The following is a 13,871-nucleotide window of genomic DNA, read 5'->3' as shown; positions in this document are numbered from 1 at the left end:
ATCCACATCTACCCCTACCTGGACGATTGGCTCATCCGAGCAAAGTCAAGGGAACTCGCCGTCGAGCACACAGTGAAGACCGTCCAACTGCTCACGGATCGGGGATTCTCCATCAACTTCGCGAAATCCCACTTGGTACCGTCGCAAGTCGCCCTGTTCCTGGGAGCCAGACTCGACACAGTGGCGCGATTGGCTTCACCGTCGGAGGAAAGGACAAAGGCCATCCTGGGCATGGTGCAACGGCTGTTGACCATGGACGTGACCAGGGTGAGGTCCATCAAATCCCTATTCGGCATGATGTCCTTGTGCATCTACCTCGTGCGCCCGTGCAGGCTCCGGATGCGACCACTGCAAGAGTTCCTCGACGCCCATTGGATGCAAGCAGCGGGCAGTTTTCGAAGACAGGATCTCACTCAACGAGACTTTCTGCCAAGCGATCCGGTGGTGGGGTACCCGCGCGCATCTCGCGGCGGGCATGGACTTCCAGACCCCGGCACATCAGGAAACGGTGATGACGGACGCCTCCCTGGAGGGATGGGGGGCGCACACCGGAGAACTTCACGCGAGAGGCCTTTGGCTCCCAGAGGGGAAGATGCTCCACATCAACATCCTGGAGCTCCGTGCAGTGTTCTGGGCTCTCCGGTCATTCCTTCCGTCCCTCAAGGGCAAGGTAGTGAGGGTCTTCACCGACAACACCACCACAATGTTCTACATCTGGAAGCAAGGGGGCACCAGATCCTCAGCCCTATCCAAGGAAACACAGGATCTGTGGCACTGGGCCGTCGCTCAAGGGATGTTTCTGTTACCCTTCCACCTGGCAGGAATAAAGAACACCATTGCCAACTCACTCAGCAGGGTGCTGCGCTCGTGCCACGAGTGGGAGCTGCGGCAGGATCAAGTTAATCTCCTATTCCGACGATGGGGCAATCCCCAAATCGACCTATTTGTGACGGCGACGAATGCTAAGTGCGTTCGCCAGCAGGTTCCACGAGCCGGGAAGCATGGCCGATGCCTTCTCATTCCCCTGGGACGGCCTGTTCCTGTGTGCGTTCCCACCATTGCCATTGCTACTCATCAGTCAATTCAGACAGTCCCGGTGCAGGATGATCCTCGTTGCACTGGCGTGGCCGAGGCAGATTTGGTTCCCGGACCTTCTGGACATGTCAGTGTCCCCCCCCAGTCAAACTGCCGACTGTCGCGGATCTTCTCGCAAGAGAAGGTGGCGCCATCCTCCACCATGACCCGGGTCGCTGAACCTGCAGGCCTGGCTCCTGCAGCACTAGAGTTCGGAGGGTATGATATCTTGCAAAGGCCAGGACGTCATCGACTCTCAGGTACTATGGACACAAATGGAAGAGGTTCTCTATTTGGTGCCGCGCACAGATTATTAACCCTCTGCGGATTACGGCCCCTCAAGTGCTGCCGGACTTGCTGTCGCTGGCCAAGGCTGGGCTGGCTCACGCCTCCATCAAGATTCATCTGGCGGCAATCTCCCGCTACACCAGAACTCCGGGGCGGTCATCTCTGTGGTCCCAACGCCTGGTGAAGGAGTTCATGAAGGGACTGTTCCAATCGTTCCTGCCGGTGAAGGCTCCGGCACCGGCGTGGGAACTCCATGTGGTGCTGACCAGGCTCATGGGGCCTCCATTCAAGCCACTGCATTTGGCACCGTTGAAGTTCTGTCGTGGAAGACAGCGTTTCTTGTGGCCATCACATCCGCACGACGAGTGGGAGAGATCCAGGCCCTTTCCTGTGAACCTCCATACGTGACTTTCCACGTGACGAGGTTGTTGCTGAGGACGCACCCCTCCTTCATGCCCAAGGTGCCGTCGGACTTCCATCTCAACGAGCCCTTGGTGTTTCCTGTTTTCTTCCCGTCGCCTTCGTGGCCGGGCGAGAGGACTTTGCACTCTCTGGATGTGGCTAGAGCGCTGAAGTTCTACGTGGACCGCACGAAGAGCCTGCGGAAGACATCACAGCTGTTTGTGAACTTTGGACCTGTGAACCAAGAGAAGGCCCTCTCGAAGGCTTCCATTTCCAGGTGGCTCTCCGGCTGCATCATGCACTGTCACTGGATGGCGAAACGACTGTTGCCCAGCCGTCCGAGAGCCCATTCAACCAGAGCGATCGCTGCTACCACGGCGTTCCTGTCTGGTGTGCCCCTGCTCGACATTTACAGGGCTGCTACTTGGTAGTCGACACACACCTTCACGAGATTCTACTGCGTCGACCAGGATTCCAGGGAGGAGTCCAGAGTCGGCCAGGCAGTGCTGCGCAACCTGTTCACCTGAAGGTGGGCCTGGTGAGGTGGTAAGAGTTGCTTAATGTTGAGTTGATTAAATGCTTAATGTTGAGCCTTGCCACCTCCTGTGGTTGTGCATGTGTGTACTGCTATGTATTCTTGTATTCATGAGCATGTGAATCCATGCCAGACCCCATGCTGGAGAAGGAACAAGTTACTTACCTGTAACTACCCTCCTACCCCTCTGTGGCTCTTCTCTTGGTCCTACTGCCACTTTACGTGCTACCAAATCTGAAGATGGCTGCCAGAGGAGGGGCTTAGGTAGAGGGCAGTCATTGGCTGGGGGCAGTATGACCCAGAGACCAGTGATTGGTTATTAGGAGTAAGACCGTTCAGAAACTAAACTGATTTTTTTTCTTTTCCGATGATTCCCAGCCTGACGACGGGGAATATTCATGAGCATTTGAATCCATGCCAGACCCATGCTGGAGAACAACAGTTACAGGTAAGTAACTTGTTCCTAGTGGCCAGCGCACGATTACGGACGGAGTGTACCGGGGTTAGCCAATAGCAGTGAACTCACCAGTTGCTGCATACTCGTCCGCTGCCACATTGCCTTCTGCGTCCTCTCCCGCCTCCTGCATGGCAAACTGCTTGGGTTTGCTTCCTACGGCCTGCACCGGTCGGGAAAGGAGCGTTCCTTTCTCTTGAAACACTCTGGTACTCACCTGCCAGCAGAGCACAGCTTACAATAAGGAGAGCCTCTCTCTCCAGGGACAAATCTTTCCACAACGCTTCCCACTGCACAACTTCTGCTTTGAAGGCCATCAAAGTTGGAGACCCTCTCGGGACCATCATCTGCTCTGAAGATAGCAGCGTTTCCGCCATCTCTTTTTTTCTTCTTCTGCTGCCACTCTGATGCGGAGTCTCTGCAACCACCTCCTACTTTTCATGGCCTGCACACGAGGGATCTTGTATATTAAAAAGTCAGACTCAGGTGTGGGTCATTAGAACCACCAGACTGCACCCTGCAGTTTAGTGCCTCTGCTTCCCTCTTCCTCATCCCAGTACTTTGGGCATTTGTGGGACTTGAAGTCCCCAATGTTCAGATTACTTCTTTTGTTCTGAATATTGTCTTCAACTTTACTCACTTCACTCTTATCATTAATTACACCTTCAAAAAGAGTTTTAAAAGGGCTCAATGGTTGGTTCGAATTTAAAAGAGAGTTGGCTTCATCAGAAATGAGAGTATTAATGTTCTGATGTCTACATCTATCATTGTCCTGTTGATTACAAGAGTTTTCACTACCTGTAACGCTCACCTGATTCCCACGGAGGCGCGGGTCTTGGCAGGAAGGTGTCCGTAACACGAAGCGTGATGTGCAGGATTCGGTTGGCTTCTGGGGTCGAACCTCTCCACACTGTGTGTCGAACTCGAAGGGTGAGGTTTCTGCAGGTGAAATAATATGGGGATTAAAGGTCTGGGTGGTCGAATGTCCCTATCTCTCTCCTCCCAGCTTGTCTGTTGAACCCCCCTCCCAGGTCAACTTGCTCACCTTAGATAGGTGAATGCTGGGCTCTCCATCTGCGTCTAGTGCAGGGTGCCGTTGCCAGTTCCTTCACTGGTGAAACGTTAGCCTCTTGACTTCAGAGGATGAGTACCGTCGTTGTCTGCACGACCGGTAAGTTTCTGGACACCTTTAATCTGTAAGTATGGCAAGCGCTCTTACTGTCTCTTTCTTTGTCTTTGCAGGCGACGATGCAGAAAGAAGAAATCCGGAAATCGCCACGTGCCGGTGAGTGTAACACTGCTGCTGTCTATGCAGGTGAAGATGCAGCGTGAAGAATCCGGAATGCACGGCGTGCCGGTAAGTAAAATAATGCTGTTTGTCCTTGTGCAGATGCAGGATGAAGAATCCGGAATGCACGGCGTGCCGGTAAGTAAAATAATGCTGTTTGTCTTTGCAGGCGAAGGTGCAGCGTGAGACACGGCCGCTGCCGAGGGATCAGGTAAGCAAACACTGCGTGTGAAAGTTCGTTCTGCTAACCTGTTGTTTCTGATCTTTTGCAGGTGCTGATGTTGCTCGGGTACCGGAATGGTGAGTATAATTCTTGCAGGTTCAGGATCCAAAGAAGAAAAGCTGGAGCAGACTCGGTGAGCGTTCTGCTGCAGATGCAGAATAACGCGAAGCACGTTTCCTCAATCGGGCGTGGTTTAAATAGCCTTGGAGTGATGAGGCGTCTCCTTCCACGGCCCCGCCTAGGCAAGAAAAGAGTTCCTGCTTCCAGAAGAGTTCCAGTGGAGTGGAGCTGCCCCACCCAGGTAAGAAAAGTAGTCCCAGTTCACCGAGGACTTTTAAGAGTCTGGCAAGTCAGCAGCATGGTCTGCCGCAGGTAAGTCCACCCAAGCATCTTCACACCTATGATGAGCCCGGCGCTTCCAGTGCCGGGACCAAGGCTTCTGATGAGCCTCGTGCCACCGGCGCCAGGACAAGGTCCAAAAGGTCCCTGTGGGGACCGGCTGGTGCCTAGGATCAGGGTTAGGGGCCTGCTTCCAAGGACGTTGGACTGATCCTGACTCCTTGGAAGCAGTGATCATGATACTACCATAAATGAAGCCAACTTTGTGAAGGGAATTCTTGCTCTTGATAAATGATTGCTTCATATTTAATGGAGAATCAGATTCATAAGAAGTCAGAGTATTAATGTTCCGTTTCCTATGTTGATTATGAAAGTTTTCACAATTAACATGGGGGATACCTTTTGGAAGGGTAACCTCACTCTGACAACAAGCCTTTACATATTCTGGCATCACGGAACTCTCTCCCTCTGAGGAAGACAAATTCTGCGTCCCTCCCAACTGAGTCCTCTTTTTCCCTTGGGGCCCTTCTCCTCCCAGGTGATCCACCGGGCTAATACCACCTCAGGGTTAGGATCAGGTAGCGCCTGCCTTTCCCTGCCACCTAGGAGGAGACTTTAGATAGGGTCTTTGGGAGGATTCCACAGGATTCATAACACTTGATTCTTTTGATCCCCAAGACAAGATTTTCAAGGGACTATTGGTAGTTCTCCCTGGCCCACCTTTGAGGATCCTCTTTGACTTAAAAGACTACACTCTTTCTCTTTTCCCAATGACACATTCTTGAACTTTAACCTTGTTGTTGAAATATTGCCTTTCCTGCCCTGTATTCCAGAACCAGAGTCCCCCTTTTGGAATAAAGTCTGCATTCTGTGTTCTCTCCTTTTGGGGTAGGTGTTTAGTGTTTTCAGTTAGTTGCATGCATTTTTAATTTTATTAAACATCACTATTTTTATAGAAGTTTGATTGGACATTCTTTTCGTTTGTGCCATTGTACTATTGCTGTTTGGGTTGCTACTGTTACCAGCTCCCACACCCTTCAGAAGAGTATAGCCTGCCCTCGGTCTCTGATAGCCTAGGAAGTGAAGGAGGTAGACCATTTCTGGTGTTTGTTCACCTTTATGATTGGGATCTCTGTTGGTTTAGTGCTATGTGGACTAGAGTAGACACTTTAGCCTCTACTCATCCCTGTTCTCCTGTTGAGCAGCAGTCATTTCGTCACAGTGGGGAACTAGAGTTGTTAGATATTGCTCTGTCAATTGCTTATATGAAATGTAGTAAGACTGCGCGTCCGGATAGGTTCCCGGTGTAATTTTATAATACTTTCTATTATGCATGATGTCATGTCTCCTGTCCTGTTGAAATTTTTAATGATATGATATGGTATCGTAGCCATAGGGTTCATGCCACCTTCAATTAATCTAACGCTAATACCTCTAAAAACGAATCCCAGCCAAGGACTTTATGGATAGGTCAAACTATCAGCCAATTTCTTCGCAAAAAGCCCTGTTTGTTTCATGAGGGTTAGTCGTGGCTGGAATGATCTGTGGTAACTGCTAGATTTATTATACCAACATCGTAGCTACTCCCACTCACCCACTCCTTGCCCCAGTCCCATTGCTGCAATCATTATTGACCCAGAGAAAGCTTTCAATGGGGTTGGTTGGGAACATCTAACCTTTGCCCTAAAGAAGTATCCCTTTTTCCTAGAGAATTTCCCGCCTGGTGTCCCACTGATGCCTTCTTACTATGTACGGGTTGTAGCTCATATATTTGAATTTAACCTTTTGATAAAGGGGCTGTTCTGGGTCGCATTCCATCAAAACTACGTTTACTTTAATTGCAGTTTAAATTGAAAATTATCTTTGTTTTTCTATATGAGAAAGAGCTGGGCATTATGTGTTTGTTTGCTTCTCATTTCATTAAGAACCATCTGATGAAGTGGTATGGGACCTCGAAAGTTAATGAGTTGTATCATCTCTTCATAATATTTCCAGTTAGTCTAATAAAAGGTATACAAACTTGCATTTTGTGTGATTTTAAAACTAGACTAACAGTGTCAAACCTTTCTTTGCACACTTGGTCCTGAAATCCAACTAAATGGCATCAATATGTTCATTGGTAGATCTCTTTATTCCATACCAAATCTTCTAGTGTGAGCGCTTTCTGTTAAGATTGGGTAACGCACATAACTCCCAGTGGTCTGAAACCTTTGCCCCACGGCCCCTGATGTTTTTGACTAAGGCTGCCATGATCCCTCACCTTTGACTATGCTTCCTCCGGATAATGGGGAGTGTAGTTCAAAACAGCAGGTGGGCCAAAGGTTGCAGCCCACTGCAGTAGGATATATCTTTATGATCCATTGGTTAGTGAGGAGCATCTAGCGCTGGCAACATTGGTTACTGATGCAGACGTTCTCTGTCTGCATCAAAGTAAGACTATTTACTGTCATTGCTCACTAGCGCCTGTCTAAGTGAGCCAGATCATTAATCTGTACCTTCGTTGTTTATGCCAAAGTGCCTGGTTACTGGTAAACTGATGCCCACCTGTCTTCTTGCATTTTAAGTACCCTGGTGGCTGCCTGGAGTTTTCAGGAATCCCAGTACAGAATCAAGTAGCTAAAGGTTTGCCATTGGACACTGAAGAATATCAATCCTCTCATTTGCCTGCGAATTAGATTATGTCTATAGCTAGAAACAGCAGGAGTCTGGTGTTCAGATTGACACACAATCTATTTGGCTAGGATTGAGGTTCAGCAGAATAGGCCATGACAACCTTTTAAACTTCCAAACTACATTTGACTGCCCTAATCCATTGCTTCCCTCCTGTGAGGAGTCTTGCAGGGCTGTATTAGCAAAACCTAGTATTTGAAAACGTGTGCAGAAATTATTTTGGACCAAGGTTATCTTGAATTCTCAAGCATCTTGCCTGGTAGATTGCCTTTCTCTAATTCCTCATCTATGTGATGTCCCTTACCAAACAACAGCGTCTGTTGCTATTTCACTTCACTGTTTCACTGTAGTCTGCCTCCCTCCCTTTGTGTTTTGTGGGCCGAATCTGTGTTTTGCTATTGTCGGATCATTGTTTGCCATCTGTGGCTTTGTAGAGCCCTAAGAGAAGGTCTTGTGTATTGTACGTTGTACATGTTAAACATGTCCAATATGTGCTCACTCAGGTAAGCATCCTGCAGACGCATCTCTGGCCAAGCCGTCCTGTCCATCATGCATACATTGTGCAGGCACCGTGATCTTAAAACATCCTTTTAAGTATGCTGTCCATTTCTGTCCTGTTGATCGTTTTTCGTCTCTTCATTTTTTCTTGTCTAAGTTTTGTTGCAGACACACTTGACTTTTCACCTTTAATGTTTTCTTATTTTTTGTTCATAGTTGAAGAATAATTAGATTTCTGGTATCTCGTTCAGTTTGAACAAATATCACTTTTGATTCATAATATATTTTTGATTTCTTTGTCATAGACTAAAAAGCCTACACTGCTCTCTGAGGAAATACACGTTGTTGTCAATGCTGCATCAAAAGCTTTGTTATTCGGCACAGAACTTATCTATTAATTGACAATTCTCATTGCCTGTAATCGTTCCGTTCCAGTTAAAGAAATGGCAGATAACACATTTTTGAAGCTACAAAACCAAGGTGGTGGATAACAGAGTGTTGATAAGTTAGCTTAAAGGCCAGCAAGCTTTGCTATCTAGCCTTTTTGCCCTGATTTCTGTCTTGCTTCCACTTGGATGACTGACGTTCGGTTATCTGACATATTTACTTATCCAGCACCATTGTTTTGCCATTTTTTCCAGGTAATCAAGATTTTACTGTATTTTTGATCTTTTCAAATAACTCTATACAATACCATTTAAAACATGTTGTTACCTACATTGTTTGTGTGAAGACAATTTAACAATTTAAAAACCATATTTTTTTCTAGGACACGCTTATCAAAAGGGTGTGCAGCCAGGTATTTGCCAAGTTTCCAGATTTTGCCAAGCAGAGCAAAGATGCTGCTTTTGAAACAATATCAGATCCGATATACAGTGGAAAAATGAAGGTAATGTTTAAATAATAGTTTTAACCTCTCTGGTACATCAAGGTAATGTTATGCTTTAAATGACATGTGTTTTAAATGAGATGCCCGTAAGCACCTGCCACATAACCTGTGACACTAACCTGAGTACTTGTTTAAGGATACATGTACTATGCTGGTAAACATATATTAGTGCATCCATGCTTCAATGTCTACCCTTTATAAATATCAAGAGAGGTGAGTCTGAGATGACTGGTCCTTCTGAAGTTTCAATAACAAAGAGTTGATCTAGTCAGCATTCTGGCCTGCCCATCATGCATGCAAATAGCTCCAAGAAAGACTGCAGTGCTGAAACCTTGAAACAATAAAACAATGATGGAATTAATTAGTTTTTGAATCATAAATACTGAAAATTCTTCTAGACAACTCTCCATTACATAGTTGTTTAGCTTTTTAGCTGACTTTACAGAAAGAACTGTTGGTTACATCCCCTTTGCACAAGGGCCTAAAGCAAGAATAAGTTCCCCAAAGTCTACTCGTAGAGACAAATGGTCTTGTATTGTGAAAATGGTGTATTGTATGTTGAGCAATATGACAAATGTCGATGATAAGTACTGTATTGGCCTGGGGATTGTGATGGCTGGGTTTTAGCCTGGGGATTGGCCTTGCCTTATGGTTTGCTTATGGGGTCGTTATGTAACATGTGGAGTTTAGGATTGACTTTTGCTGGTTGGCTTTAAAAGATTACCCATTGAGGATTGGGATGGCAATGAGGGTGTTGTGTTTGGTGTTCGAGGTTTGACAATTGGGGGGGTTGGCTTTCAGGGACTATCAGCGAGATTGGGCCTCTAAGTCTTCTCCATGGTGTATCTGTCACAGTGCATTATTCAAAACAGAATCCCTTCATGTTTTGTAAGTGTTAAAGGAGTAGGGTTAATTTGGTTGGTCTCCCGGTGTCACTCTCTGGCCAGCCTCCTTTGGCCCTCCTGCTACCCTTACCTGCGAGGCTAAGAACCTCAGGGTCATCTTTGACTCCACGCTTTCCTTCTCTGCCCACATCTCTGATGTCTCTAAAAAGTCAAACTTCCTACTGCCCCTCCACAGAAGTATTCTGCCTTTCCTCTCCTTCCCCCAGAAGCTCACTGTCTCTCGAGCCCTGGTTCTCTCTAGGTTGGATTTTTGCAACAGCCTCGTTCTAAATCTACCTGTTTCTACTCTCCGCCCTTGCAATTTATCCAGAACAGGACTGCGAGACTTGTTCTTGGCCTCAAGCCCTGGGATCATATCTCTCCAGTCCTGAAATCTCTCCACTGGCTCCCAGTGGCTGCAAGGATTAAATTCAAGACTCTTTGCATTGTCCACAAGGCTTTCTGGGGCCTGGGTCCAAAATATCTTCAGCTGTTCATCCTTAAAAACCTTCCCTCCCAAGCTCTTCGCTCCTCTACCTCCAATTCCCTCAGGGTCAGTCGTTTTTCTAAGAAACAAGCTGGTGCTAAATCTGTCTTCAGCTGGGGCCTCCCTCTGGAACTGCCACTCTGAAACTTGAGGAGAACCATCTCCGGTTCCGGAAGCACCTCAAGACCTTCCTCTTTGCTTCTGCCTTCGCTCCTCCTCTCCCCTACTGATCTGTTCTGCCTCGGCATCGTGCACCTGGTTACCCTCTGACTTTCGGGCCGAGATACCTGCTCACCTTGCCACCCACCCGCACTGCCCCAAACATGTTGATACCACCAGGCTGTGTTGATTGATCTGCTGTGGAAATGGTAGACTGCCGATTAAATCGCTTTTACCTTGTACCCCGTGGGGAAAGCCCTCTGCTGCTGTGTGTCCCACCGCAGGCCTAGAAATACTAGCGTCTGTGTAGGAATGAGCTGAGACTTTTGATAGTTGACTGAGAAACCCAGGTCGAACAGTTACATTTCGCAGGTTCTTGGTTTCAGGAATTGGAGCATCAGGGGGCCCCAATCTCCAGCCCGCAACACCTGGACCACAACCTCAGATGGTGGCAACAGGAAGAGAACATTCTGGTGAGCAGACCCTTCCGTCCACCCCCCATAGAGTACACAATTACCATGGATTCCTCACTCAATGGGCGGGGAGCCAGCCTGGGAGCTCCCTCCATGCACGGCCTCTGGACCGGAACCGACGGGCAGAATCACATCAACTGGCTGGAGCTTATGGCTATATAGTTGGCACTCAGGTCTTTTCAACCGACCGACCATCAAGGCAGGTCGGTGTGCATCCGGACAGACAAAACGACCTACATGTTCTATATAAACAAAAGGGGGCACCAGATCCCTGCAATTATGCGCATTGACCCTGGAAATCTGGGAAAGGGCCAGAAAGTGTGGCTCTCAGCGGTCCACCTGCCGGGAGAGTCCAACCTGGAAGCAGACAGCCTCAGTCGCCTGGCCGCCGACAATTACGAGTGGCAGCTGAACGGGAGAGTGCTCCAGGAAGTATTCAGCAGATGGGGTCACCCAACAACAGACCTGTTTGCGACCGCACAGTATCTAATGTGTCAACAGTTCACGTCCTGGGGAGGAAGGGGATGCAACTCTCTGCGGGATGCACTCCAGATTCCCTGAGACACGATGTGGGCTTATGCATTCCCTCTCACACCACTCGTGCAGAAGGTAGTGAGCAAGATCAGGAATTACAGGAACCTCCGGATTATCCTCGTGGCGTTTCGCAGGCCGGCGCGCCGCTGGTTCTCGGACCTGAGGCAGATGTCTCTTCAGCCAGAAATTCTAGTCCCCCTTGGGAAAGGCCCTCTACTAGCACAGCAGGGAGGCGCAGTGCTACTACACTCCTCTCCAGAGAGGCTAGCCCTAGCAGCCTGGTTCCTGAGCAGCTAACCCTCCAGCACCTTCAGTTGTCCAGAGACAATCTGGAGATCATTCAAAATGCCGGGATTCGGGCTACACACAAGCAGTACAAAAGCAAATGGACAAGATTCTGCTTTTGGGATAAGGAACATGGTGTGAACCCACTAACATGCACCCTCAATCAAGTCATGTCATTTATGGCCTATTTCGCTAGGTCTGGCTTCCAGGTTGATACCTGCAGAAAGTACCTGGCCACTATTAGTGCGTATAGCGTATATCTCTGCTCCCTCCTTCTTCCCGTCACGCTTTCCTCCTTCGGCTCTCCCCCTGCGCCTTCAACTGTAGCCAGAAACCTTGGAGTCATCTTTGACTCCACTCTCCTTCCTCCCTCACACTCGGGACATTGCCAAGAAGTCCAACTATCAGCTCTTCCTTCTCAAATTAATTTGACCTTTTCTCACTTTCCCTCAGAGGCTCAATGTGACCCAAGCCGTGGTTCTCTCTAGGCTTGACTACTGCACCAGCCTCTCCTGAATCTACCATCTTCCACTCTGCAACTCCTCCAGCTAATCCAGAATAGGGCAGCAGACTTATCCTTGGCCTTAAGCCCTGGGACCACATCTCTCCTGCACTAAAAGTCTTCACCGGCTCCCGGTTGCTGCACAGATTAAATTCAAATGCTTCTGCATCATCCATAAGGCTGTCTGGGCCTGGGACCACACTATCTTCAACTCTATCTCGCTAAATATTCTCCCTCTAGACCACTTTGCTCCTCTGGCACCAACTCTTTGTGTCCAAAGTGTTTTGCTAAACAGAGGGCATGGGGTCACTCACTTTTCGTCTGCAGACTCCCTCCTTTGGAATTGCTCACCCCACCTGCGCCTGGAGCAGGATCTTCTAAAATTCCGGAAGCTTTTTAAGACTTTCCTCTTTTCCTCCTCCTTACCTCCTTCTCTCCTCTTCTAATTCCAGACTTGCTGAATCGGTGTACTTGGCCCTTACGCATCTTTGAGGTCATAATCTCCCACACCAATTTTACCCAGGTCTTGTCCATCCACAGCACTTTGCATATGCAAATCCTCTGCTCTGGAGACTCGCACTTACACCTTCCGCGGCCCAGGGCGTGTAGGACTCAACATTCCCAGCACTTCATCTATGGCTCACCCACAAGCTCGAACTCCCCAGCACTTACAACCTCTTCCTTTCTGCACTTGCACGTTCTGAATACTCACATGGCATAGTAGGTTCGTCCCTCTCCCTCTAACCCCCCTCTGCTCTTAATTATTGTGTTGTAATGCATTTCCCACCTGTGCACCCTCCCTGCCCTGTGGTAGCTTTGAAACAGTATATTCTTATTGTATAAGCGCCTAACATGCAAACAATAAATAAAGTATAGGAACTCTGACTCTCTCTTCGTGTCTACGCCCAATCCTGTAGTAAAGAAACACCTCATGGTAATGACCACGCTGTACCCTCCCCGGTCAAGCACCCTCATCCTGTTTGTGACCTGAAGGTAGCCCTAAGCGCTATAGCGCATAAACGGTTTGAACTCATGGCCACAGCAGATATTAAGTTGGTCACACTAAAGACATCCTTCTTGGTAAGGCTTACTGCAGCTCTCAGAGTAAGCGAGATCCAGTCGTTAGTCGCCTCAGAGCCATACACTAGATTTCACATGGACAAGGTTGTGCTCGGCACACACCCCAAATTTCTTCTGAAGGTGGTTTCATCCTTCCATATCAACGAGGAGATTGAGCTCCCCACATTCTTCCTGGACCCCAAGGGAGATGCAGAGAAAGCGCTCCACTGCCTGCATGTCAGGAGGGCGTTGAAATTCTATCGAGACAGAACAAAGGGCATCCACAAGACGGACGCACTGTTTTTGTAAGATTAAGAGGTTCTAGGCCTGTCCAGCAGGCCTCCAAAGCATCCATAGCTCGATGGATGACATCAGCGATCCAGGAGGCATATAAGGTGCAACATAAGGATCTGCAGTAGGGCATGCATGCTCATGCGGTAAGAGCTAAGGCGACCACAGTCTCCTTCCAGTGCCATGTTCCCTGGCAGGTGATCAGCAGGGCAGCAACATGGGCGATGCCTTCGGCTTTTTGCAAGCACTACTGCTTGGATACCAGTGCCAAGGCTGATTCACCATTTGGCCAAGTGGTGCTGCGTAATCTATTTTCCTAGGTGGTCAGGCTCTCCTCCCCAGGGCTTTGTGTCATTTGTAAACGCCCATAAAGAATGGAGGAAAGGGGACGTGACATAGCAGTAATTAAGTGTTACTCACCAGAGTGACTACCGTACTCCTAGTCCATAGTACCCTTTCCTCCATACATCCCACCATTCATCCCCCTATACTAAGACTAGTAGGGTTGTTAAAATATAATACAGCCAATGCGTCAAA

General features: G+C 48.4%; 1 protein-coding gene across 3 annotated transcripts in view; it reads left to right on the top strand.

Annotated features, from left to right (window-relative positions):
• ERCC6L2 (ERCC excision repair 6 like 2) overlaps positions 1-13,871 on the top strand; it is a 1,852,128-nt gene that overhangs the window by 713,205 nt on the left and 1,125,052 nt on the right. For all 3 annotated transcript variants that reach the window (XM_069625699.1, XM_069625698.1, XM_069625700.1), the window contains one exon: positions 8,541-8,660. In XM_069625699.1, coding sequence (XP_069481800.1) covers positions 8,541-8,660 — 120 coding nt within the window. The remainder of the gene's footprint in view (positions 1-8,540; positions 8,661-13,871) is intronic.

Source organism: Ambystoma mexicanum, chromosome 6p (assembly GCF_040938575.1).
Source record: "Ambystoma mexicanum isolate Mex_15411 chromosome 6p, UKY_AmexF1_1, whole genome shotgun sequence".
NCBI lineage: Eukaryota > Metazoa > Chordata > Amphibia > Caudata > Ambystomatidae > Ambystoma > Ambystoma mexicanum.
This window is presented reverse-complemented; position numbering and strand designations above follow the sequence as displayed.